Source organism: Pelecanus crispus, chromosome 5 (assembly GCF_030463565.1).
Source record: "Pelecanus crispus isolate bPelCri1 chromosome 5, bPelCri1.pri, whole genome shotgun sequence".
NCBI lineage: Eukaryota > Metazoa > Chordata > Aves > Pelecaniformes > Pelecanidae > Pelecanus > Pelecanus crispus.
In genome coordinates this window covers 41,944,547-41,970,009 of record NC_134647.1, presented here as the reverse complement: position 1 = coordinate 41,970,009, position 25,463 = coordinate 41,944,547, and the positions used below count along the sequence as shown (strand labels likewise).

The window sequence follows — 25,463 nt, the reverse complement described above, 5'->3', positions numbered from 1 at the left end:
GTCCCTCTGCCTCCTGGGTGCATTTTGGAGATCTGTTTTTCCCCCATGTATCCCCACGGCAGGTCTGGGGAGGCATTCGTTTGTGCGCAGCCTTGCAGGGGAGAATTGCTTCCCTGGCTGGAGAGCAAGAGCAGGCAGAGGTGCTGAACCACTTCCCCCTCGCCTTCCCCAGCAGGTGGTAGGGCTGGGTGACCGCATCAGGGATTAGCAACCAATGATGGCTCAGGTGACACAGAAAGAAAGGGAGATCTTGTGTATCCCCAGTTGTGCGGAGCCTCCCGAGGTGGTCCATTAGCACAAAATAGAGAGGTCAGTGTTCCTTGTTGGGTCTCTAATGAGTTATTTGTTCATCCCCTCCCTTCTGCCTTGGCAGTGGATGGGGTACACATGCATTTGCTCTGACACATCTGTCACTGGCGAGGGCGGTGAAGGAAGTGAGTGGGGTCCGCGCTGCCCCTCTCCTCTCCTGCAAAGCTCCTTTCATCCGAGGTTATGGAGACTTTCATTGTGCCACAAGGCCTCTCTCTAATGTGCTTTTGTTCCTGTCATGGTTTAACCCCAGCCAGCAACTAAGCACCACGCAGCTGCTCGCTCACTCCCCCTGCCCTGGTGGGATGGGGGAGAGAATCAGAAGAGTAAGAGTGAGAAAAATTCCTGGTTGAGATAAGAACAGTTTAATAATTGAAATAAAATAAAGTAAAACAGTAGTAGTAATAATAACAATATAATAATAATAGTACTAATAATATACAAAGCAAGTGATGCACAATGCAATTGCTCACCACCTGCCAACCGATACCCAGCCAGTCCCCAAGCAGCGATCACTGCTCCCCGGCCAACTCCCCCCAGCTTATCTACCGAGCATGACGTCATATGGTATGGAATAGCCCTTTGGTCAGTTTGGATCAACTATTCTGGCTGTGCCCCCTCCCAGTTTCTTGTTTACCTGGCAGAGCATGGGAAGCTGCAAAGTCCTTGACTAGCATAAGCAGTACTTAGCAACAACTAAAACATCAGTGTGTTATCAACATTCTTCTCCTACTAAATCCAAAACACAGCACTATGCCTGCTACTAGAAAGAAAATGAACTCTATCCCAGCCGAAACCAGGACAGTTCCTCAGCCTCACAAGGCAAAACCTGGCTGCTGCTGGGCTTGGAGAGTGTGGCTGCATGTACTCACGTGGTGCACTTAGTGAGTCTGTCTCAGGTATGAGTCTCTGCATGGCTCTACATAAAATTTCAGGATTAGAGCAAGTGACTGTTCCCAGGATGGCTTCCTTCACAGTTTTGGGTACTATTTGCTGTGCTCTTACTGACACTGGATCAGCAATGTGCTGCATCCTTACCGAAACACTCCTTCACTGCCTCCCTTTTCCTGAAAGCTGCTTTTAGATGATTGCTGCAGCCAGACTTAACTACCACTCATCAGCTGAACGATGTTCTTCTTCTTAGTAGCTGTTTCCAGTTAATTGCAACACAGGGGTTAAGTGGTAACTCACCAAGCCAAGGTAACTTAATTCCTGTGTGAGCTGCTGATCTGCAGCAGACAGAGGCTCAAACTCTGACCTGCACTGAGGAACAGGGAGATATTAGTGGGGTATTAACAAAAGCTGCTTCATTCGCATAAAATGAAGCCCAGATTCTCCAGATCTGCTTCTCTTTTTGACCAAAACGCAGCTATGAACAGGAAGGATACAGGCACAGTTGTTGTCTCTTAGTAGGGTTGTGCAGACAGGTAACACAGGAGCCATATGACAGCTCCTAAGCAAAGAGAGACCCAGCTGGGTTGCAACAGCTCAAGCAAAACCAAATCTGAAAAGTGAAACAAAATTCAGCTTTTTGCATCACAGCAACACTCAAAGTGTCATATACCTTCATGCAGTACTGAGTTAGAAATGCCTGCAGTGATGTAGATGGACCAGCCTTCGTCAAAGGCTGTGTCAGTGTGGATTTTTTTAACAGCAACTTTGCTTATACTTACACCAGATCCAGGGCTGGATTTTGCATGGTTCTCAGTTTGTTTTTATGTGAGTCTCCTCTCCAGTCAGGAGGAAGTCTTCTAACTGGGCAACACTGCAATGAAAGCAGAGGCTCCTAATGGAAAATGTGAAAAACTATGCTGTACCATGAAGGCATCATAAAATGATAAAAATATCAGCTGGACTGAGTTAGCTGGTTCTCTGCAGGACAGCTTGCCTGGAAATATGTGCAGTTGTAAACATAACTGTTTGTCGCCAGTGCATATATCACCCCCATCTCCTTGGTTTCTAGGTAATTATCAGTTCAGAGAGAGATGATGAGTTTCTTCATTCTATTTTTACATGTACTTTGTGCCTTATCAAGTGAAAGGCAGCACTTACGAGCATTATTGCCATCAGTGCTTCTTGTGGTAGGAAGAGGGGACATTAGTCCCAAGTTCTGGCAGTGTGGCAATACAGTAATTTTATGGGTTGGGGTTTTTTTTGCCACAAACTTAAGGAGTTAGTTGCATCCATGCTCAGGCCTGCTGAAGTGTAAAGCAATATGTTGCAATTAGACCTTAACTGCTGAGTAACTGAGTGGCCTTCAGGCGGCCAGGTACTGCTGCTGTCAGACAGCTCTGGTGGCACTGCTTCCAGCGAGAAACACATCCCTCGATAACCTCTTTTCCAAGTGTTTTGAGATGACTTCTTTTGTCACAGCCATCCTCCATAAAGCACGGGCTGAGATCAAAGCTCTGCTTTAGCCATGCATCCGTCTCCAGCGGAGAGCCCTTCAGGAAGAGCGTGAGCCCTTTAATTATTGCTTCTCCATCTTTCTCCAGCTCCTGAAGGTCTGATGCCCCTTTCACCTGCCACTTGCGCTGTTTTGTACACTACATTAAAACAATGTCCTTGTTTTTTTCCCTTCCCACCCTCCGCTTTGGCTGTGCTGGGCACTCGCAGAGGTCGTCGGCTCAGGCTTTGAGTGAAATCACGGGCAAAGTACTGAGAGCCATAAACGCCACGGAGAAAGCAGTGTGTGAGTCATTGCACGGAGAGAGCCAGTGCAATGGCAGCTGTTCCCTCCCTGCGGGGCAGCTTCCCAGCCTGGGAGACAGGAAAGAGGTGGCCGAAGCATACCGTGAGCTTGAAGAAAACGTAAGGTTCATGAGAGGTTTCTGCAAGCAGGGAGGGCATTGGGGGGTAGGAATACAGAGGAAACCCACCCCAAATTTCTTGTTAGTGGATAGGTCAGCATTAAAAGGTTGGGCACCACAGAGGGATTAAAGAGTCTGCTCTTGTCCAGTGGTGGCCAGGGCTGTCTTACGAGGGAGATGGCACAACAGCAAGTGCAGATGCTCTGTTTTGTGCCTTCCCTTGCCTCCATCCCCAGTTCCCCCAGGTGAGTGCCAGGGAGAGAGGACGAGTGTAGTCCCCAGCTTTCTGTAGCATCACTTTGCTGGACTTCAGCAGTCCTGTGCTCCAGCTGCAGCAAAAGATTTTGTCCCTCTTTGGTTCCTCCCAGCACTGCATTTCATTAAGGCTTTCATAAATGAGGATAGCATGACCTATCTGTTCGCTAAGGCTTATTTGTGCCTGGGGCTGATGGGCTCATGCAGGTGATAAGTGTACATCTAGAGCGTAATCCCCTGCTAGGTTTGTGTGACTGTGTGAAGCACCAACAATTTTTTTAGCTACTGTAAACCCATATGAATCGATTCCCCGTGGGAAATGGATTACATCTGCAGTGCCATTTACCAAGCTGCAAAGAAACAGCTCAAAGATGGGGTGAAGAGTCGCATCTCCATGCTGGTGGTTGGGTTTTGCTGTCAGAAACATCCTGTGATGGGGAGCGGGGTTTTATAACATGCTCTGTGATTCGTCTCACGTTGGGGAAAGCTTACACATAAAGCAAAGACCTGCTGGGAGCAGAGTGCGCTTGGAAACTGCACCGCCTGGCTGCTTTCTGGCTGAATGCACACCAAGATGGGTGACTGCATGAAGCTTTTGAGGTTCCCCCTCTCACAGGAGAGAGAATGGGGCTGGGAAGTACATGAACTTTGGGCTTAGTGCTGCTGCTGTCAGCGGCGGGGCAGGGGCTGGGCGGTGGGTAGACGATGGCCCCAGGCTGCATGCTCATCCTGCCGTTCCCTCGGGGCACCCCGGCTGAGTCACAGATGGCTTGCTGCTCTCTGAGGGATGACACCCACCTCAGAGGGCACTGGGAGAATTTGATGGCCCAACAACAAATTGTGTCCCTGTAACTCACAGGTTGAGCAGCTTCACAGCTAGCACCTGCAAACGTTTGCAATCTGTTACAGCCTCAGGGTTTGCACTGGGATTGGTGGGACCTATGGGACGTGGGGAGTGTTGCTATGATTTGGGCAGATGGTCAGTACTTCAGTGCATGCAGAGGGCTCATGCCAGGCAGTTTCACACAATACCCAGCCCAGAAAAAGCAGAGAGGGCTGGAGGAGCAGGGTTTGCATTAGCAGTACCAAGATTTTGGGATCTGTCAGTAAAACAGTAGCCACGACCCATCTGATCATCTTATGTCATTGCATACAGACGTATTAATGTCTCCTAAATTGCCTTGCTTGGACTTGCATCCTTGTAGTAGCCCAGGAGGAGCCAAGTGACAGCAAAACCAGTGGTTTTGTTGGGTCACATCCTTTTACCTTTCTTACCTAGACAGCAAAGTTAACATGTCGCTTCCCATAGCCACCATGCATCCCCAGTCAGCACTCCCTGGTTCGCCCCACCTGGTTCACCAGCTGCGTTGGGCTCCATTCACATGCGTGTTTGCTGGGGCTCTTGGCCAGGATCATTCCTGCGTGTCCAGAGCAGTCCCTGTGCAAAGCTGCCTTTTGCAGGGGTCAAGTTGTTTAACTGCCCACAACCAAACTCCCAATTCCTGACCCTACTCCCAGGCAACCCAGCAGCACAGACACCCTTAAAAAAGCCTGACTGGATTTGGAGAGTTGGTCTGTCTCCTTCCCAGCTTGCTGCCACCACAGGACATGGCAGCCTGTGCTTGTTTGCAGGTACGTGCCTTCCCTCTGAGCACATGGCATAAAGATGCTGGTGCTACTTGAGTAGGTCACTGAGTTTTGGTCCTTCCTGTGTTCCCATTGAGCCTTTTACCACTTCACCCTGTTGGTAATTGTTCTCAAAAAGCCCAGGGAAGGGAGGAAATGAGATGAAAAGCCCTGCCAGAGCTGACTGGTACTGTCTGTGCTTCAAGGCAAGAAGGCAGTCTTAAAATAGTGGCAGGAGCTGTTACGTCTGGGGCTGCGGTCACACCAGGAGAGGAGGAATCCAGGGAGTTTAATTCTGCAATGTGGGGTTTTTTTGCTTGTATTTCAGGTATACCTGACTGCTGGGAAGACCTACTGGCTTGAGAAGACCCTGAAGGAACTTGAGGAAGGGACTCGGCACAGCGGCACTACCGACTCAGAGCTTTCGGAGCTGGAGGACAAAGTGGCCTCAGCAGCCGCTCAGGTGCAGCAGGCAGAGAGTGAGGTGAGGGCTTGGTTCTGAGAGCTACTTTGCCCAGACCCCTGGACAGTGATGGCAAACGAAGCCGGTGATGGATCCTCTGGCCATCATCTGCATGTTTTTTCCTCTCTCTAAAGATATCAGACATTGAATCTCGAATTGCGGCTCTGTCTGCTGCAGGGCTGACAGTGAAGTCAGTGGAAAAGGCAAGGAAGAAGTCGAGCAGGCAGGTGAGCATGGAGGACAGTGGGTATGAGAGGTTCCAGCCCTGCAATGTGTGTGCTCCTCCGGGTCATTACTGCCATCCCTGGGTGATGTGAAGGGCTGCCTGGGTTGCTGAGCTGTGCCCAGCTCCCTCCCTGCTGCTTGGTACTCTGCCCCAAGGCTCCAAGAGTAGATGTCTCACTGAGGATGGGGGATAATGCTGATTCCTTACATGGATCAAGGGAGGATTTTGGATTTGGGGTGCTCTTCCCAGGGCTGCAGGGAGGGCACGCAGGGCTACTGCATGCACCACAGCCTGGGCTCAACTCCTGTGTTCCCATACTGATTTTTATAATGGCAGTCAATCAGGTAGAGTTGCTGCTGTGGCAGTGTGCTGCCTCTTTTGCTCACCTTAGGATCAGTCCAGACTAAACAAAAGAGGTGAAAATGCAAAGAAAGGCAGACCAAGTTGTCTGCCTCCTCTGCACCCCCAGAGAAACCTCTGCCCTTCCTCTGCCCGTAGGCTGCCTGCATCCACTCTCCCGGTTCCACCAGCACCAGTCCAGGGGAGTCTTCGGATGATGTTAAAGTGAGTATGTGTTAAATCTATGCTGGCTAGTGCACCTTTCCTGGTGTGCATGTGGCACAGCATTAAGCCTGGGGACAACCAGGGTCTTCAGGGAGCTACTTTTGAAGTGGTGGCCTTGGAGGGGACCTCTGTCCTCCCATCCCCTTCCCCACAGCAGGCTGCTCCGCTTCTCTTGCAGGCGATGCCTGGACCGCAGGGGTTCAGGAGGAAGTTCAACAGTCTCCTTGAAACCACCGGTAAGGACCACGGACTTGCCTGCGGGAGGTGGGAACCTGTGGGTGGATGGGCTGGGCTTTGGGGGACACTCAGTCATCTCTCTCTGCATCCAGTTGTGTGTCTGCATTGGGGCTCCCCTTCCCTGTCCTCACGGTCTCTTGTTAGGACAGCTACATGGGAAACCTGTGGTGGATAATTTAGAAAGGAGGAGGCATCTGGCAGGATTGGGGACAGTGATGGGAGAATGGAGGTCAGGCTGAGTTGGCTCAGTCCTCCAAGAACCAGGACTTTCTCTGCAGCCTGGGCTCCTGCCACCCCAGAGTCCAGGCAGACATCTGCGTTACTTCATTTGTGGCATCCCATTGGGTGTTAGACCTCAAAGCCTCACATATGCCCATTATCTCTTCCAATAGCAATTTCTTCCTTGCTTGGTTCACTTGGTCATCTTGGGGAAGGTATATTTGACCCTGTTGCCCACCTGCCTTGGCCACTGGTCTCTGGTGGGGGTAAGAGGCCCTCCACAGCCAAGCTATGACAAACAGCAGCTTGGGAGTGCTTCAAATTAGATGGTGACCTGAAACTTGGCACAGCAGCTTGTGTGGCAGGGGGCAATCACTGGAAATGTTTCATCCTGACCAATATCAGCAAGACCCATTAGGAAATGACTTTTCTATTTCTCTCTTATCTTGCTGCATAAGCTGACAGCCAGAAAGAATGGCTCTCCTTCCTGATAATGAAAGATGAAGGGAGAGAAGGGGGGAAAGATCATTTAATGCAGAGAAGGAATTGCATTTCCCTGTGCGTGCAGACAATTAACAGTCCCATTTCCCAAGCTGAGGCCGGTAGGCAGAAAGGTCCCTTCTCTTTGTGCTGAGGAGGAGTCATCTGCTCTCCTTCCTGTAAAGGGCAGGCAGATAGAGGTAGCCTGGGACACATATCAGCCCCGCAAGGAGATAGAGGGATGTGCAATCAGGAAGGACGTCACCAGGAGAGCCTAATCCCCTCTGCCTGGGCTGGGTGATGGAGCAACTCGGTCTCCTGACCACCCTCCCCACAGGTCAGTGACTTGCAAAGTTGGGCCTGCAAAGGTGTAACTGGTGGAAGTTGATGGCAAAGAAGTGGAGATGACTTAGCAGGTCAAGAGAAGGTCAAAGCCTTGGGGGGTGAGAAGTCCTCATGGCCTAGGCTTTTGCCGCACCATGGAGGTTCAGGAGCAGAGGTCTTGGCAGTTAACCACTGGCAGGCTGATCCAGCTCGCACGGTGCTCTGGAAACACAAGTAGCAGCAGCTTTTGCCTCCCTGTTGTCAAAGGGCTTCCCACCACCCACCTGGAGAGGGAAGTGCAGTCATGCATTCAAAACCACAGTAAGTGGGGGATAGTAAAACCCAAGAGACTTGGTGGGTAACTGAAACCTCTGGTGAGGTCCTGCTGCCCATCTCTCTTCTTTCACAACAGGTCTTGACGACTCCTTCGACCGCAACTCCGTTTACCGTGGCTCCCTGACACAGAGAAACCCCAACGGGAAGAACAGGAGGGTGGAGCGGCTCTTTGCGGTATGAACCCAGCTGCCCAAGAGGGTGGCTGGCCTGGGCTCCGTGTGGGACCTCCCTCCCTGGGCTTGCGCAGAGGGACCTATCCCTCCCCATGCTCCCCTCGAGCTGGCAGAGCCCCAGGCTTCTCAGCATTGGTCTCACCATGCTGGCCGGTGAGGGCAGGCACACCTGGGCATCACCCCCTGAGGTCTGGGATGTCATAAGCCCCAGGGTGGGGGGGACCAAACAAGATGTACCTCTTTGAATTCCCACTGCTCGCATCGTCCATGGGATGGGGCAGGTCCTCGCTCCATGCAGTGGCAGCTGGAGGGGACAGGGAGCATGCTGGCCTTGTCACCTGGGGTGGGAGAGGTGTCTTGGGGTGGCATGGGCATGGCAGTGAGCAGAGGTTTCTCCCTCTGGTACCTTGCAGAAGCCTGTGATGACCCACCTGTCCTGAAGAGAGGGGCACCCTCCTGCCACCGCATTTCACTGATGATACAAGACCTCAGCCCGAAGTCTTGCCACCTTCCCCCCATGCTTGCTCTTCCTTCTCCCACGCCCGTCTCTCCCTGAAACCCCAGACAGGAAGGAAGCTGGAGGCTATGGGCAGGTGTCTTGCCGGGAGCTGCTGGGGAGAGGAGCGAGGCACTGGGGTGTGGACATGTGGCCAGGGGCTCTCATGGGAGGATGCAGGCATGAGACCTCAGCTTTGGCCAGCTCTTTGGTACCAGGTCAACCAAGGGGACCAGAGAGGGGTGCAGAGCAGGAGTGACCTCCTTGGAGGGAGCTGGACGTCAGTGTGTCTTTCCAGCGTGGGGACTGGGAGCAGTGACACAGCCCAGCCCTTCTAAAAGGCCAATGTCATCTGCCACAGTCATTGCATTGCTGTCAGAGCCTGTCCCTGTGCTCTCCCAGCCTGGTGCCGAGTGGGAACAGGAGCTGACAGCAGGCATGGGATGCCCTTAGGGTACCCTGGATAGAGCAGGGACCCTGCAGAGCAGGCATTCAAGGTTGGGATTCACATCCTAGCACTGGTCCCAACTCCCTGTGATGTCCCTTGGAGCATCACTTCCCTTCCCTGAGCAGCAAAGCAGGGTGAGAGCAGCACTAGCTCCCTCCCAGTGAGCACTTGGCCAAGAGATCTTTGCATGAAGCTATCCAAACACCCACTGAGGCTTCTCACCACCGTGCCTGAAGCAGCTGTGACCATCTGGGGACATCAGTGAGGCAAGGTTTGCAGGAAGCGGTGGCAAGAAGGGTGGAAGAAAGGCCAGAGGGCTTGTTGGAGATCAATTTGTTTTTCCAGCTCTCGAAGAAGTCTCCTCTCCCTGCGAGGTTATACCAGCAAGTTCAGGACACCAGCAAGCAGAGAGTAGGTGCTTCTCTGGAGGCTTTCCCTGCTCTGCTGAGGGGTCAGCCTATGCCAAGAGGTACTTTGTGGATAAGCATGTCCCCTGTCCCTGATGATGGAATTGTAGGACCTGGTAGGACCATCCAATCCTTTGGAGGGGATGGCCTTTGGAGGCTGCGGTGGCCATGGGCTACTGACAGGTGACAGCAGCATTAGTAACACCCTCCCCCAGAAACTCCAAACTGTTTGTTTTTCTCCAAAATTTAATTCTTAATGTCCACTGACCCTGGTGGATCAGTGCCTGGCCCCATACCTGTGCCCAGGACATCGGGACGGGGAGGGGGTTGCTTTCTCTTGCAGGAAACTTTGGAGGAGGTTCATGTTAAAAAATTTTTCTTGATACCCGGCTGGTCCCTGTCCTTCATAGCCCCCACCTCCCTCCCTCTGCAGTGGGCATTGCGGGAAGGACTGCTCACAGCCGGAGTGGGGATGTCAGACTGGTGCTGGCAGTTTCCCATCGATGGCCACTTGGACTGGACCATTTCAGGCCATTTGTGTGCATCTGAACTAAAACCATTTTAATTATGAGCCGCAGTGTGAATTCTCATGTAAGTAACTTGTATGTTTGGCTTTGGTAGTAGTAGAGACTGCTAACTGCCTAGAAATTGGTCCCACAATCATCCCAAAGCAGTCTTGTAAGTCCATAGTCTGGGTTCCAGCTGGAAACAAAACCAGTTTCTTATTTTAAAATGAAATCCTTCTGGCCTGAAGTTCAGAAGGGTAAATGCAAACCACTGCTATTGTAGAAACTCTCCCAGACACCGTGGCATTACTGGCTGCATCTCTTGCTACTCGCCTGGCCTTGGTGTTAGGATGGCAGCTCCTTGGCTGGCAGAAGGGAGCTCCACCACTATCTGGGCAATGCTATGGGTTTGCACCCACCCTTCTGGTGTCAGGGTTCAGCCTTCCCCCCAACAGCACCTCTTGCTGTACCCAGTTTCAGCTGTACCTCAAGTCTTTCCATGCAACCGCTTGGACGCTTGACCCGCTGAAGATGTCCTCACCATGAGCCTCAGCAGTGCAAACTAAGGCGTCGTTCAGGCTGTAGTCACCTGCATTGTTATTTGCTAGTTTCCTGCCCCATTTGCCTGTGTAGAGATTATATGTATGTACACTAAATCATGCAATAAAGCCGATTTTGTGTCCAGAACCTAGGACCTGTTTTGCAGTGTCTGTTCTTTCAGCTCACTTGAGCAAAGGCTCCTTTCTCTCCCCATCCTCTTCTTTAACCAGCTGGTGCACCCCTCACTTTAAGACTAGGCAGGTGAAAGCAGACAGGAGCCATAGCAGTGGCACTGAAGCAGAATGCATGGAGATGGTGGTGAACGGGGTGGAAATACAGCTTGTCAGATGCTGGTTACAGAGCTGCAGGTGGGATGAGCATGGGTCAGCAGTACCCAGCAGCAAGGCCAGGTGGGCAAAGGGGATGCGCAGTGTGGGGGTAAGGAGGGGGCTGACCCTGAAACACACTGCTCCAACTTGCATAGAAACCCAGGAGCAAATCTGGGAGCTGAAGCAGCCTGAAACACAAGCCCACAATGTCAAGGGGATGCTTTAAATCTGCATTAAATAATAGCAACAGGGTGGAGAGTGCCCTGCTGAGCACAGGGTCTAGGTTTCTTTCGCTGATGGGTTTTTCTTTTTTCTCCTCTCTTCATCCCTTTCCCTGCCTTTGATGCCCCTCTGCAGCCATCACCCTCTGTCCCGTGCTGCTCCCATGACTGTGCTTGGGCATCGGAGCTGACCGCGACATGAGATGGAGATGTGTCCCAGGGCAATGCCAGCCCTGCATGGGGGTGGCAGACAGACCCCTTTCCCCTGCCCACACGTGATGGTATCTTCATCACCCTGCTAACATAGAGATGTCCCTGTTTCGGGACGTCCCTCAAAGTCCCAGTAATTCCAGTTTTGCCTGGAGGTGGATGTGTGTTCAGACCCTGACAAGCCCTCCATGCTGGGGACCGAGCTGGCTCCTCTAGTATCACATCTGGCAGAACAAACATCAGAAGTCTCCACCTGGGGGTGGTTTAACCCATTTTAAAAGCGGGATGTTTGATGCCCCCATGCTGCAGGGATGACCCCGCTTCTGCCAGTCCATGTGCCCCAGCCAGTCGCCTTCCCCTCTTCTCCGCTTTTAATTTTCTGATTTCCTTAACGCAGCTTTGGGGGGAGGGTTGAAGATGAAGGGTGGTGGCACCCGGTGGTGGAGCCGGTTTGTGACAGCAGGACCCCAATACATGGGCACAGCATTCAGGGTGGCATCACCCACTGACCCTCCAAAGTGGGTTTTGGGCAAGGGGCTCCCTGTGAACATGGTGATGGAAAAGAAAACTTCACCGGCTTGAGGACAGGGATTAACATATTCCCAAGCCAGCTGCCTCGGCCAGCGGAAGTTAAAATGCAGGTCCTTTCTGAGTCATGAAAATCCCTGTGCTGATTTGATGAGAGGGGACGGCGGGGAGGGGAGATGCCCCAGCTCAGTCCCCGCGGGGGCTCGCCTCTGACATCAGCACAAAACTGGCCATAAAAACGGCAACTGGAGGGGACTCCTGCTCAGACGTTGGCCGCTCAGCTCAGCAGGACGGCAGCCAGGCACCTCGCCTCACTGTGCCGCGGTAAGTGCAGCCCTGGTGGCGGGGAGCGCCGCTTTTCTCTCCCTTTCATGATGCTTTTGTTGCTGGATAATTTCCTGAGTGCTGCTTTGCCTGCGTGTGCATGTCTTTGTGTCTGTCCAGCTGGCTGAGAAGTTTTCAAAAAGGGGTTGTAAAAAGTCAGTGGCCACAGCAAACCTGAGCTCTCAGGAGCCCAGACTGGCTTCTGCCTGGCATGCTGCAAACTTCTTTGCAAAAGTCCCTGGACATAAAGCTGCCACCGCAACCCCGCTGTGTCCTGCTTAACCCAGCTTTCCTGCTTCTGCCCCTCACCCCACTCCCTCATTGCAGGTGGCTTCAGAAATCAAGCCCATCACTCAGCCCACCCTCAGGTCCTGCTCATTGCTTTGGCACCATAAAGCATGTTACGGGGTGCTCCCAGGTTATCATTTCAGCAGCTGGCTCCAGGGGTGGGTTGCTGAGGGCACAGAGGTGGCTGTGATCCATCCACAACTCGGCATCCAGCATCAAAACCCATTTGTGCCTCCAGTCCCACATTTTGGCATTGGCCCCTCTCCCCATCTCCTGGGCTGCAGGGTCCTGCCACCGTGGGCACACTGGGGGTCCCAGCCAGAAAGGGTAATGCCAGGCCTAGCCTAAGGCGCTAGGCTAGGATGAAAACCTATTTTATTTAACATGAGGTTTGTACAATTCATGTTTGCAGGGGAGATCAAGCTGCCCTGTGCCTTTTGCATTGCAGCCAGCCTGGGGATGCTGTGATGGGGACGGCAGTCCCATGGCAGCAGCGATACGGTCACCGCATCCCCTCTGTCGCACCCTTCTCCTCCTGATGGGGGGCTCACCCTGTGAACATTTTAACCCAAGCAGGGTGTCTCTGCAACAGCCAAACCCCTTCACTCCCGCAGCCACATCAGAGGCCGACATCTCTGTGGCACCAGCAGGAAGCACCAGAGACCGGAGGGATTTGGGGCAGAGCCGCTGTGGCCAGAGAGGTGCCGGGGATGAAGCTGGGGGCCGCCTGCCTTCTGTGCCTGCTGCTCGCCTGCCTGACCCTGCCCGTCACCCACGGCCGCATCCGCGAGCGCTCCATGGAAATCAGGAGTAAGGAGAGCAGGAGTAAGGGACTCCCCCCAGCCAACCCCCGGCCTCCAGCCCCCTCTTCATCCCCAGACTCAGCTGCATTTGGGGGGCGGAGGGGTGAGTTCATTATGCAGAAGCAAAGGTTTGCTTCAAAACAGCCTTTGCAACAGCTTTTATCCCCACCCCTTTTTCCCAATCCCCTGGGGTTCATGGTTGTCGTGGTTTAACCCCAGTTGGCAACCAAGCACCACACAGCCGATCGCTCACCCTCCCACCCCCGCAGTGGGATGGGGGAGAGAATCGGAAAAAAAAGTAAAACCCATGGGTTCAGATAAAGGCAGTTTAATAGGACAGCAGAGGAAGAGAAAGTAATAATACTGATAAAAGAATATACAAAACAAGTGATGCACAGTGCAATTGCTCACCACCTGCTGACTGATGCCCAGCCAGTCCCCAAGCAGCCATCACAGCCCCCCGGCCAACTCCCCCCAGTTTATATACTGAGCATGATGTCATATGGTATGGAATAGCCCTTTGGTCAGTTTGGATCAACTGTCCTGGCTGTGCCCCCTCCCAGTTTCTTGTGCACCTGGCAGAGCATGGGAAGCTGAAAAGTCCTTGACCAGTGTAAGCACTACTTAGCAACAACTAAAACATCAGTGTGTTATCAGCATTCTTCTCCTACTAAATCCAAAACACAGCACTATGGCAGCTACTGGGAAGAAAATTAATTCTATCCCAGCTGAAACCAGGACAGTCTTACCCCCCACCCATGGGTGCAATGCCCTGTCCCATCTCTGTGTCCCCCCCGCAACACTCCCTGATGGCTCCTTGGTTTTTGCTTTGCAGACCAGGACATCGACCCCTCCTGGTACACAGGGCGTGGGATCAGGCCTGTGGGGCGGTTCGGGCGGCGGCAAGCCCTGGGTGAGGGCACTCATCCCAGGGGGGCCGGCCGGCGGCAAGCCTGCGCCCCCCAACGCCTGCACCCCCAGCAAGCCTGGGAAGAGCGGAGCCCCTGAGCTGAAGCTGACAATAAAAGCCCTTCTCTTCTCATCCCTGTGTCCCAGCCTCTCTGCTCTGAAACACAGCACAGGGGGTTGCGGGGTGGGGTGTGCAACCCCCAAAATTGCTGGTCTTGCTGCAGTTTTGCAGCCCGCCCCAGCAGTGCATGCGGTGCAGCAGCACTTCCCTCTCTGCATGACACTGCATGTTTATCCCCCCACACCCCAAAAAACACCCTAAAAATAAGCCCCAGAGGCCCCCTTTCCCAGGTGCATCCCCTGGGGTCCTCGCAGCATGCCAGCACCCATGACCCTGACACCTTCATTTCCATGGTGTTGGGGTCAGAAACATCCACCCCATTTCCATGGCCTGGGTCAGAAATGCTGGGGGAGCACACAGGGCCCTGTCCATCACTCTGCATGTCCCCAGATATCCTCTCTCGAGCTGTGTCCCCAAGCCAAAGCATTTTACCCCCTCTCCAGTTTGGGGGCAAGAGGGGCCACAGAGAAGGGTAACCCTCAGCATCACTGTCTGCAGCTCCTGGCCCCGCATTGAGGGTCTGGGGCTGTTTGGGGAGGGAAGGGTTAATCTTGGGAGGGAGGGGGTAGATGGGTGGGATAAGTGGCAATTAGCACCCAATGTCTCTCAGCTGCTCTAACACAGGGTATTTAGGCAAGAGGAGGCAGTATATCTGCCTTCTTGCTGAGGAGTCCCTGTCCTACTCCAGGATGGCCCCACCTTGGGAAAGCATTGCAGGTGGGTGTCCCCAGCTGGTGTGGGTTGCTGGGGGGTCCTCAGCAGGGACCTGACCTGGCAAACCTGGGCAAAAGGTGCTGCAGTCCCATCCTCTCCATGGGGAACATCTTCAAGGGTGTCTGCTGCCCTGTGGCTGAGCTCAGCCCAGCCAAGCCTTGCCCCACAGGCTGACATCGCTGTCAGGGCATGCCCCAAAAACTCAGTGATTATGTTGCCCCATAGACAGGGTGAGTGGTGCTGCTCTTTTCCTGTGGCCGTCCCAGCATTGCCACAGCTCTCCCAGAAAGGGCAATGTATTCCCTGAGCCTGATGTGCCCCAGGTTTGCTGGGTACCAGCATGCTTTTGGAGAGAACCTGGGTACTTTTTTTTTCCCTCTCCTCTTCCAGGCAAGGCACATTCCCGCAGTGTAATTCGTAATGTGCAAAGGGGAGACCTTGCAAGGCATGGGCTGCCGCAATGCCTGGCATTTACTTTGGCCCTGCTCTGCCCCCAGACCTGGCTCTTACGTCAGCAGTAAATCAGTGACTTCTCCTGAGGATGGGTTGTGACCCATGAAATGGCTTAGGTGAGGGTTGGCAGGGTAAGGGGAGCACTGGCTCTGGTCCCTGCCACGTCCAGGCTTCCTGTGGTCCCCACCTGCAGGCTGACATCCAGGTCAGGAATAAAAAATAACACCCTTAGGGCAATATTCTCTTTATTTGCAGCCTGGGTGTCAAGCTACCAGGATGCACCTGTTTTGCTCCAAGAAAGTTAAGCCCTCCCTTTTCAGATGGGATGGGACATGGAGGAGCTGACATGCAGCTGGGGTGGGAGGGATGTGCAGTGGTGCTGGTGGGTCACGCTCCTCTCTGGAAATGGAAAGTTGGTAGAAGAAACCCCTGTGCTTTACCTCTTGGATGAAGCCAGTGCTAGAGGGTTGAAGAGGCCCTGTGCCCCCAGGATGGGCTCTGAGGGGGAGGGTGGTGGGGCTGAGCTGCCCCTGCGCTTCTGTGTTCCCCCCTGCTTTGTCATTGCTCCTCCTGGAGACGTCATCCAGCTACTGCCCAGGTCCAGAGCTGCCCATCCTCAGAGCTGGCAGCACCCCGTCCTCGCCCTGCTCTCCCCCAGGTCAACTGTTGACCTCCCATGCAAGGATGCAGCAGATGCCTTCTCTTGTTCCCGCTGCACAAGCTCTTGGGCTAGAAGAAACACAAGGTGAGAAACGGCTCATTTCTCCTGCCAGTGGGGTGGGATGTGATGGCTGTCCCGACCCATGCCAGGGAACCCACTGACAGCCACTGGTACCATCCCACAGTAATGGTGTTAGATTTCTACCAAACAGCTACACTGGAGACACTATTGCACCTAGTTCAGGTACTAAAGCAAAATAAAACTGTGGCTTTGGGTGAGGGCCTGAATTCCATCTCTGATGTTGGAGCATCCTGGGATGGATCTGTCCGTCCCTCTGCCTTAAGAGGTGTGACATGCTGCACTGAAACCACAGACTGTTGTGGCTATGGCCCTTGAAGCTGCCAGATGCAGCGCAGGCTGGACCAGCAGGGGAGCAGACCTCGGTGGCAAGCACGAGCAACGAAGGGGGTCAGCTTTGGGGGAGGGAAGGTATTTGCAGCCCCAAAGCAGAGGTTTGGGGCCTGTGGTTCACCCGCCTCTGCTCTCACCTAGAGCCATCACACAACTCACCTATGGCCATAAAGATATCGTGTACTTGGTGGTTGGATTTTGCAGATGTCTCCATGAACAGGAGGTCTTTGGTCCTTGCAAACTCTTCCCCCTCCTAGGTGGAGACAAGCAGAGTTATTTTCCCGTCCCCCTCTGGGGCTGCTTGTTCAGTTACGGTGGCATTTCATGGCAGGTCGGTAATTGTATGGGGATTTTGGAGGTGTCTGAAAGCCTTTTAAATTCCTGGCTTTACTAGGACGTATCCCAGTGCTTGCTGGCAAGGGGCTGATGAGGGGGGCCTGGGAGCTCACCACGGGCGCTCACCTCGGTGGCAACTTCTCGCTCAGCAGCAAGGTCCGTCTTGTTACCCACCAAAGCAATGACGATTTCATCGGGAAGGAATTCCTTCTCCAGGTCCCTCAGCCACAGCTTTGCTTTGTTCAGTGTTTCCTGGAGAGATGGAGACAAACCCATCCACTGATCTGGTCTGGATTTAATCCCTTTGCCTCAGGCATAGCAAAGCTGGACAGGTGGTACCAAACCAAAGGGGGTGGAAGAGATGTGGTGGGGAGACTTTGGTTGCCCTCTCTCTCAGGGAAACGGGTCACTAGCCCTCAAACACCTTTAGGGATAAATCAGCCTTGGATTGGATGCACCCTTTCTGCACAGCAGCAGAAATTGTCCCTGGGGTGGTGGTGTGGTCCTGCATGAGCAGGGACAGCCCCTGATATGTCCCAGGTTGGACATTCATCTTCTCAGGCAGTGCTCATGTACTGCTTTCTGCTCTACCAAGGACAAACACCACCATCTGGACACCTCTGCCGTGCCAGTGCTGCTGCAGCATGGCATAGTTTTGGCACAGATAGGATCAGGGTCCCCTGCCTTACCTTGTTAGTGATGTCGTAAACGAGGAGAGCAGCGTGGGCGCCCCGGTAGTAGAGGTGGCAGACGCTGTGGTACTTCTCCTGGCCTGCTGTGTCCCAGATCTCAAACTTGACAGTGGCTACCTCCAGGTTGAGCATCTGTGTGAAGAAGGAGCCTGCAAGCAAGATGCAGCGTGAATGTTTGTTCGCAGCAAGAGCAGAGAGCTCAGATCTGCTGTGAGGTCAAACTCATCCCAAGGGCTGGTAACGATGCTCTAATGCACAAAATTGGGGCCGATTTCTCATACGCGCTGGCACAATTGATGAGATGGTGTGTTACAAGGCAGGGCAGCCTGTGGCAGGCTGGGAGCCCTTCCTGGCAGCAGATTTGGTGGATGCACACCAGTTTTGATGTCAGATAGCTCTGAGCATTGCAGAATAGCCCCCAGAGAGCAAGCCACCTCCACCTTGCTGGTGGGTCAGACCTGTGACAGCTGTGAATAGGAATATCCACTGAAAAGGGCTCCCACTGGAGGGGAGCCTCCATCCCTACTCCCAGGGAGCAGACGGTGTGAGTGGACCTACATGAACCAAGGGGAGCAGCTCCGTAGCACCTTGCTCTCCTCCACCAGCTAGCTCTTCAGGCTCCAGGTGGGACCACAACCTGTGTGCCTGCTGTGCCTTTTTAGGGCAAAACCCAGGTATAACATGTAAAATTAACAACTATAATGTCTAGGTGCTGTAGGAAGCTGTGCTGATGTGAAAGTACAGGGGAGGCAGCTTGATCCCAGCAGGTGTGTTGGCCAGAGGGAGATTATAGAGGGAGCAGGGCTCTCACAGCTCTCCAGATGATTTTCCTCAAAGCATGAGCACGCATGTGGCCTGCCTTGTGATGGGGGTTGTTCAGCATGGCTTGTCAGGACAGGATGCGCAGGGGCAGATGCTCTCCCTTTTGCCAGGGGGGCAGATCGTGGGGTTTGCAGCCTGGCCAGGGCATGGGGAGGTCTGCGCTCTCATCTCTGCAGGCAGGCTGGAGGAATGAGGCACTGCTGTGAGCTGGCCATCACCTCCTGGGCTGTCCTGCCCACCTGCACCCCAGCCAGAATCTCCTTGCTCCAGCAGGACATTGAGGCTGGGGCAGCACATGTAGAGGACAGAGTCTCCTGGGGTGTCCAAACAGCTGTGAGGGCAGCACAGGATGAAGGACACATAGGGCAGATAGGCCCATGCACTTTGGACCCCAGGTTTCACTCATTTAACTGCTCATCTGCCTCCAAAAAGCAACACTAAACCAAACCTGTGCAATTTGGATGTGGCTTTGCTTACAGCCTGGTGCTGAGGAAAATGGGCTGCAGAGATCTGAAGGTGACAGCAATGGGGGAGGTCTGGCTCTGGGGTAGGTCCATATCATGTTGAAAAGTGGGCCTGTGCTACTGCAGGATATACCAACCTATTCTCCTGCATCCCACCCCACTGCAAGGAAGGGCATCAGGCCTGGTCTCTTGTCCAGAGCCATCAAGTTATTGAAGCCATTCACTCACATCCCACGGTTGGCAGTGACTCCTTGAAGTCATTTTTCACGTATCGGTAGGCCAGGCTTGACTTTCCCACTGATGTGCTTCCCAGCAGAACCACCTTGTAGATGTAGGTGGGACGAATCCCCTCCAGGGAGGTGCCTGGCATTGCTCTCTGTGCCATGCCCTGCAAGGAAACCAACGTTAAAAACACGTCTGCAGTGATCCCAGGTCCATCAGCTGAGCCTCCTGCATCAACTCCTGACCAGTGGCAGCAGGGCAGGTGGGGTTTAACTTCAAAATAGGCTAGAACAAACCCATTAAAATCCTGAATCAAATGTAATACTTCAAACCATCTGCCACTGTCAGTTATGACCAGAGGGTGGAGATCTTTAGGAAGAAACTTGATGCAAGAGGCCTTCTTGGAGGTAGACAAGGAGATTGGATTGGGTGCACCTCCTTTAAAGAAAGGGCATGCTGGAGAAAGTTAATGGCAGAGGGACATCACTTATGGGTGTACCTTGCTCTTGAGCACGCCTCCTTCCTCAAAGTCCAGGTGAAGAGCTTAGGCTGATGTTCCATGCTTATTGTGGGTCTTGGTTAGAAGTTATACCAGGAGAGCCTAAGGTCGGAGGTGAACTCAGGCATGGAGGTGATGCTCCTACCAGCTTGCTAAAGACTTGCCCAGGGGCTGGCTGGGCACCCCAAGAGCTGACGGGCTTTGTGGCAGCAACACTTCAAGTCAGCACGTTGCTCGCCAGGGTGAAAAAGCAGGAATGAGGGGACCTGACTCAAGCACCCTTGAGGACAGCAGCGCACAAAGCAGATGGCACGTGCTCTTCCACCATGGATTAAGAAACCCTGGGCAGACCAAGCCCATGAAGTCTCATGCCCTCATGACCATTGCACCATGGAGTGTGACTCTGTGTCACTTGGGGTGGAGCTACACTGCATGGTGACCCGGGATGATGGGGGAGTGTGGCCCGAAATAACGGTGGTCACCTCAAACCTGACTCGAAGAGAGCCGCTGCGAAGCGTTGGCCATACCCTGAGAAGAGGATGGTCGGTGTGAGCCCTCCTGGGTGGCACGTGTCCCCTTCTCCCAGCCTTGAGCTCAAGGAAGTGACGCTGCCTTGCTGTCAGCGAAGAGTGGCGAATAATGCCGTCTTGCAGCTAGCCAAAGCTGTGCCCTGGCTCCTCCTTGCAGGGCTCCTCCTCTAAAATTACTCAGCTTGTGCGGAGAGCTATGCAGGAGAGAGGGAGGTCCATGCAGAGCTTGAAGATGAAGGGTAATAGGGTGTTGGACTGAGCAGAAGCGGGGCATGAGATGACCTTGCATGCACTTATCCCATCTCACACACAGCAGCAAAGGGGAAATAAGCCACCAGCAAGCCTGTAACTGCTGTGTACAGAGACAGGATGTGCCTCCTGTATAGATCTAATCTTCTAACACCCAAAGGCAGCAGAGAAGCCTTCTGAAGGATGCTAAAATGTTAGTCTCCTGCTGCTCATCCCTGCCTGTGTGTCCTGACACTCTCAACGCTATTGCATTTTGGACTGAATGCTGCTGGTGTGGCATGCTTCCTTCCATGTGCTTTTGAAGAAAGCCCTCATCAACCAGAGAGCAGAGACCTGCAAGACTTATAATGAAGATCTGGTGCAATTATTCCAATTTCTACCTGGAGCTCACAGGAGTTTGGTGTGCAGAACTTGCAGGTGAGCAAGAAGTACCTTTATAAAGACACCCAACAGCAGTGCTAGTAATGTAGCTCCCGGCCCAGGAAGGTCTCTGTGGCTCCCTCATCTGACAAAGGCCTCTTGTTCCTGCGCGCTGCTCATTCCACGTGTCTCCTTTATTTTGCCTGTCTTCCCCCTGCAATCTGGAAGGCTCCAGATTAATTCTTCTCCCTTCCCTGAGCTGTTATCAAAGCAGGCTGTCATTAAGAGTGTTCCCCTGTGCTGGCTGAGCCTGGGTGTGTATCTCTAGATGCAGGTGTTTTTTCTGCTAGGTGAGATGGGCTTTCATCCCCTTAAAAAACAGGGGTAAAATCTTCTCCCCCAGCTTGTACAGCCCAGTGATGAACAGCAGCATTGCAGTTTGTGCAGAACAGCTAGTTAGCGGTGGGTTATGGTTTTTAAGCAGGAAAAAGATAAACCCTGCAGCACAGCATAAGGGTGCTCCTTATGGTATTAATTACACATATTTGCCTTTTTGTAGGCCTGGAAATAAGACTGCTACCCTTTCTGGGCAGTTATGTTAGCTACTGCAGGTGATATGCCATAAAACTCTCTAGGGAAGCAAGAAGCTGCATGAAAAAAAAACACCCAAGATTGACTATATTAAACTCAATTTCTCATTATTTCACTCTGCTGCTCTCTGTTTAACCCTAGAAGGCTGTATTGACGCTGGAACAAAGCTCACCTGAGAATTACTGCAATGACAGAAATTTCCTTGCAAACTTTTCATGCTAGCAAGCACCTATTAGAGACAGGGAGTTTTCCCAAAGCTCATTTGAAACAATTTCTTTTCCGTGTTAAGAGGCAGGAGGTGAATCTCCCTTTCCACCCAAGGAGATCAGCAAGGCAGCAAAACATGTGGCTTTGTTTTAATTCAATGGAAAATACAATTTAGGGGAAACTGTTTTCTTTTTCCTTTTTTTGTTGAAAAAGGAGTGTACAGAGTAAAACTCTGTGCTTGCTGGCTAACAGACTATGGGAAAAGCCTTCCAGACATCTCATGTGGCTGGTAGTCACCCTTCTGCAGCTGCTCCCTGCCCTGGGGAAGAGCCTGTTGGCAAGACCCAGCTTAGGGTTACAGTCAGCTCTGCAAATCCAGGATACTGCTCTGGCAGGATCACTGATGCCCACTCTGGGTGCGGATAAGGGTGCTGCTGCCTCACAGCAAACAGCATCCTTGTTCTTTCAGCCTGTGCTGCCAGTGAAGCAGAGGAAGCTTGTTCTTCATCTGGAAACCTCCCTGACTTCTCTGGGCTGGGAGTGACTGACTGAGCATATCCAGGAGAAACATTTAAAGCAACTTTTCTGCTGATTTCTGTGAGTTAAGCCCCAGCAGAGCGCACCTGCAAGCCAGAAAGTTTCTGTTGGCATAACTAGAATAATTTTGATTTATCTCACTACAAACTCAAAACTCTGAAGAAGTCACCGGTGCTTCTGTGCAAAATGGCTTTAGCAAATTTTCCCACACAGGCTTTGAAAGGCTGAGGTGTGATGTGAACTGGGACTGCTTAGATGCTGGATTTTGGGGATTTTTACTTCGATCCTAGTAAAGAATAACTCAGCAATTCAGGGAGCAACCTGAGGAACAGCTGAGGTGTTATGAGTCCTGTCCTCATGCCTAGGGGCCATGCCAAGGGGCAAGGAAAGCTGAACCTGCTCAGATTCAATATAAAGAGCCAGAGATTAGGCTAGACAAGCATTTCTCTTCAATTGGCTGTAAAAATCCAGTTGGCAGATTTAGTCTCCAGATAGAGCTTAATATTTTGTGACAGCTGTGTCTAGCAGCAGATATTTGAGGCAGGCTTGCCTGATCTTATGCTTGCCTAGAAGGCGAGTACTGAAACAACTGCAAGGCAGATCCTTTCTCACTTCCTAATTGAGGATTAAGCATCGCTGCACCCAGGAAATTGTGTTCTCCACCAGACATCCCTGTCCCCCCCTTCTTGATGTCTCCCTTCTCCTTCCTGTGGGCACCAGGTGGATACATTGTGCAGAGGCAGCTCTGATCAGCCCACTGGTTTAATGTAAATCAAGTTAAAGGTAATCTGTTCACCGGGTATGGCAGCAGCGCCAGATCAGTGATACTGCACTTGAACTGCCTGCCCTCATTGTTTCCAAGAAGGAACCTGACAGATCTGTTTATGATGGTGACTCAGTTGTTTATAATTAGCAGGAAAGTGGACTTTATCTAAGGAGCATCCTTTCAAACTCGTGTTTTATGGGCATAAAGACTAGTAATAAAAATCAGAAACATGAGGTGGCAGAGTAGATATTTGCGCTGGAATGCAACAGCAAGGGCTTGGCTCTTGCCACTCAATAAATTGGTACCTCTGCAGTATTTTTAACGTGGGGAGGGGGCATCCTGTTATATTTATGGTCAGGGGGTAAGCCTTTTATTTCGAAAGGAAAACAGTAAAAAAAGAAAAGAAATGCATACCTTTGGGGATGGAGCTACTGGGAAGTGTTATTTAAGACTCTAACTTCCTGGGAAATTAATGATGTTTAAGTCTAATGATGTCTAACTGATGTCTAAGCTTTTCTAAACCACAAGCTCTAAGAAGATCCTAAAACTATTTGCTGAGTTTCTGCAGGGGTGCAGCAGTGAACAAGAACCACAATTAATCAGCTCCTCAGAGAAAACAGGATCCCAATGCTACCCGTTAAGTCTGCAATACCTAGTCCTGCAATTTTTGGAGACAATGCTTTAGGTTCTTTCAGATGCAGAATTTTTTTTGGTTTTTTTTTTTACAGCCCCTCCCCCCCCCCCCGCAGATAGCGGTCGTGCACCTACCTCCCCCATTAACTTGTCCAGTATTCAGCTCAAAGCACTCCTCTGCTTTTAGGAGCCTCTTCCTACCTGCTAAAGCTCTCACAGTGCTGGGAGTAGGAGAGTGGCTGCTTGGAAAGTTCGCTTAAGCCAAGGTTACCAGGGGATACGAAAATCCCAACTGCAGAGACTTAATGCGTAAACACTGTTAGATTTACATAGTGCTGATTTCTCGAGGCAATCAGCCCTCCTCAAAGCTAAGGGGAAGAGAATAAGGGTCAGTCACTGTGCAGGCGGAGCGGGTTGGGAAAATAAGGCAGCAATAAAGAGAGACTGCCCGGGGCCGTGGGTGAGACCAAGCGCCCTGCTAAGACCTTCGCAGCTGCTCCTCGGCTGCCCAAGAGGATGGGGGTAGGGCAGAGGGCTTCCTGAGTCTTCCTAAAATCTCTTCTCTTGGGCAGGTAGCCGCCGAGGATGGTGCCGCCCTCCCCGGTGGATGTCCCTTTGCGGCTGGGATGCGGGGCCGCTTCCCGGTGGGAGGACGGGAGTCCCGGGAGCTTGGGAAAGGCCCCTGGGGGACGGTGGGTCGGGGTGATCCCGCAGCGGAGGGTGCCTTTACCTGCCCGCAGCCGTGCTCTCCTCCGGGCGCTCCGCTCCGCGGGGTCGGGGGCGAGGGCCCCGTCCGGCGGCCCGTGCCGCGCTGCTCCGGGGGCCCGCAAAAGCGAAACTGCCCGGTGGCTCCCGGGGAGCGGCGTCAAAGGTGAGAGGCGACCGCAGAGCAGTGAACCTTAGACCTGCCGGCGAGGCGGGACCGCGGGGCTGCCCTCACGGGGAGCGGGGCCGGCGGCCGTGCCCCCCGCGCCCCTCCATCCATCCATCCATCCTTCCCTCCTTCCCACCTTCCCATGCTGGGGTTTGGCGGTGGGTGGGTGGATGAATGCGTGTGGGTGGGTTTTCCCCCGTGTCTCAGGGTCCGAGGCCAGCCCGGCTACCAGGGGCATGGGGAGTAAAAGCAGCCCGCACCCCACCAGAGGGGTTTGAGGAGCGGGGCCGGCAGGAGCTACGGCGCACCGGGGATCTGGCCTTCTCCGGGTTTTTATCATACAGCAATTTCTGCTGACGCACGTTAGACCTGGCTTTGGTCTTGTGCCAGGGTACAGCCTCAGATAACTTGGGCCCAGGGTTGCTGAAGCGATTTGTTTGCAGGAGCATGGCTGGTCTACCAGCTGGTGCGAGACAGCACGCCCGCTTCTCCTGCAAAGTGCTTCTGCAGATGAGCTGGGGAGGTGCAAAGCAAGCAAAAACTGAGCGCTTGGGCTTTTCCTGCCTTTTAATTAAGGTAATAGCTAGTTACCGCAGGCAGCTGGGGCTTGGTGCTTTGGAGAAGGCTGCTCTTGTTAAAGCTCTAATATCTTGAGAGAGAAAACACAACATGTTAATGCATTGGGATGACAGGTCTGGAGTAAGAACAGGAAGATCTGATAATTAAAAATCCAAATGAAGATAGTTTTTGTATTTCCGTCACTCATCTTGTCATAGTCAGTGTAGTTCCTTCAAGTAACAGCTACCAAAGTTTTCTGGAAGTGAAACAGACTTTACAAAATCTTGTCCTAATAGTTATAGGGAGCAGGGTGAAAAACAGGAGTCCTACAAGCAAGTTTAAAAAAATGTCATCCCAGTTTTTAAATTAAGAGCATGTCTTGTGACTTCGAAGGCCTCACTGCTGTGGCTTGATTACTTCCCATTTCTATGATGAAATGCCATGTACAGACGCCCAAGAGTTGCACAGAGTTCATATGGGAGCAGTGCCCCCACCAAGTGGAATCACCATGAGAGGTTTTGGTCTGCGAGCCAAATGGGAGTGTTTCCCTTCGTTTGGGAATGTGTCTATGCACGGATTTGCACCGTCGCAGCAAAACTGGCTTGAGTATACCCACATACACCTCCAGCCTGAGAGCAGATCTTACCCTGCACGCAGCTTTTTTGCCGGAGGTAAAGAAAGTGTTTACCTTCCTCCGTCCATTCCCATCAGCTCTGCAGAGGCTGGAACAGG

At 52.6% G+C, this 25,463-nt stretch overlaps 3 protein-coding genes across 3 annotated transcripts in view; 2 read left to right on the top strand and 1 right to left on the bottom strand.

The window, feature by feature from the left end:
- The window catches only part of MLPH (melanophilin), a 29,155-nt gene extending 20,693 nt beyond the window's left edge, over positions 1 to 8,462 (top strand). The window contains exons 11-17 of the mRNA XM_075710737.1: positions 2,926 to 3,120; positions 5,329 to 5,484; positions 5,598 to 5,690; positions 6,188 to 6,253; positions 6,432 to 6,489; positions 7,926 to 8,023; positions 8,436 to 8,462. Coding sequence (XP_075566852.1) covers positions 2,926 to 3,120; positions 5,329 to 5,484; positions 5,598 to 5,690; positions 6,188 to 6,253; positions 6,432 to 6,489; positions 7,926 to 8,023; positions 8,436 to 8,462 — 693 coding nt within the window. The remainder of the gene's footprint in view (positions 1 to 2,925; positions 3,121 to 5,328; positions 5,485 to 5,597; positions 5,691 to 6,187; positions 6,254 to 6,431; positions 6,490 to 7,925; positions 8,024 to 8,435) is intronic.
- A 4,567-nt stretch (positions 8,463 to 13,029) lies between these two features.
- PRLH (prolactin releasing hormone) lies at positions 13,030 to 14,130 on the top strand. The gene is made up of 2 exons (XM_075711188.1): positions 13,030 to 13,129; positions 13,958 to 14,130. Exons 1-2 carry the CDS (start codon positions 13,030 to 13,032, stop codon positions 14,128 to 14,130), a joined length of 273 nt encoding a protein of 90 aa, XP_075567303.1.
- A 1,805-nt stretch (positions 14,131 to 15,935) lies between these two features.
- Positions 15,936 to 19,090, bottom strand: RAB17 (RAB17, member RAS oncogene family). Its single transcript, XM_009478188.1, has 5 exons — positions 18,934 to 19,090; positions 17,417 to 17,568; positions 16,854 to 16,979; positions 16,551 to 16,644; positions 15,936 to 16,048 (listed from the first exon to the last, which is right to left on the bottom strand). Exons 1-5 carry the CDS (start codon positions 19,088 to 19,090, stop codon positions 15,936 to 15,938), a joined length of 642 nt encoding a protein of 213 aa, XP_009476463.1.
- Between the last annotated feature and the right edge of the window lie 6,373 nt (positions 19,091 to 25,463).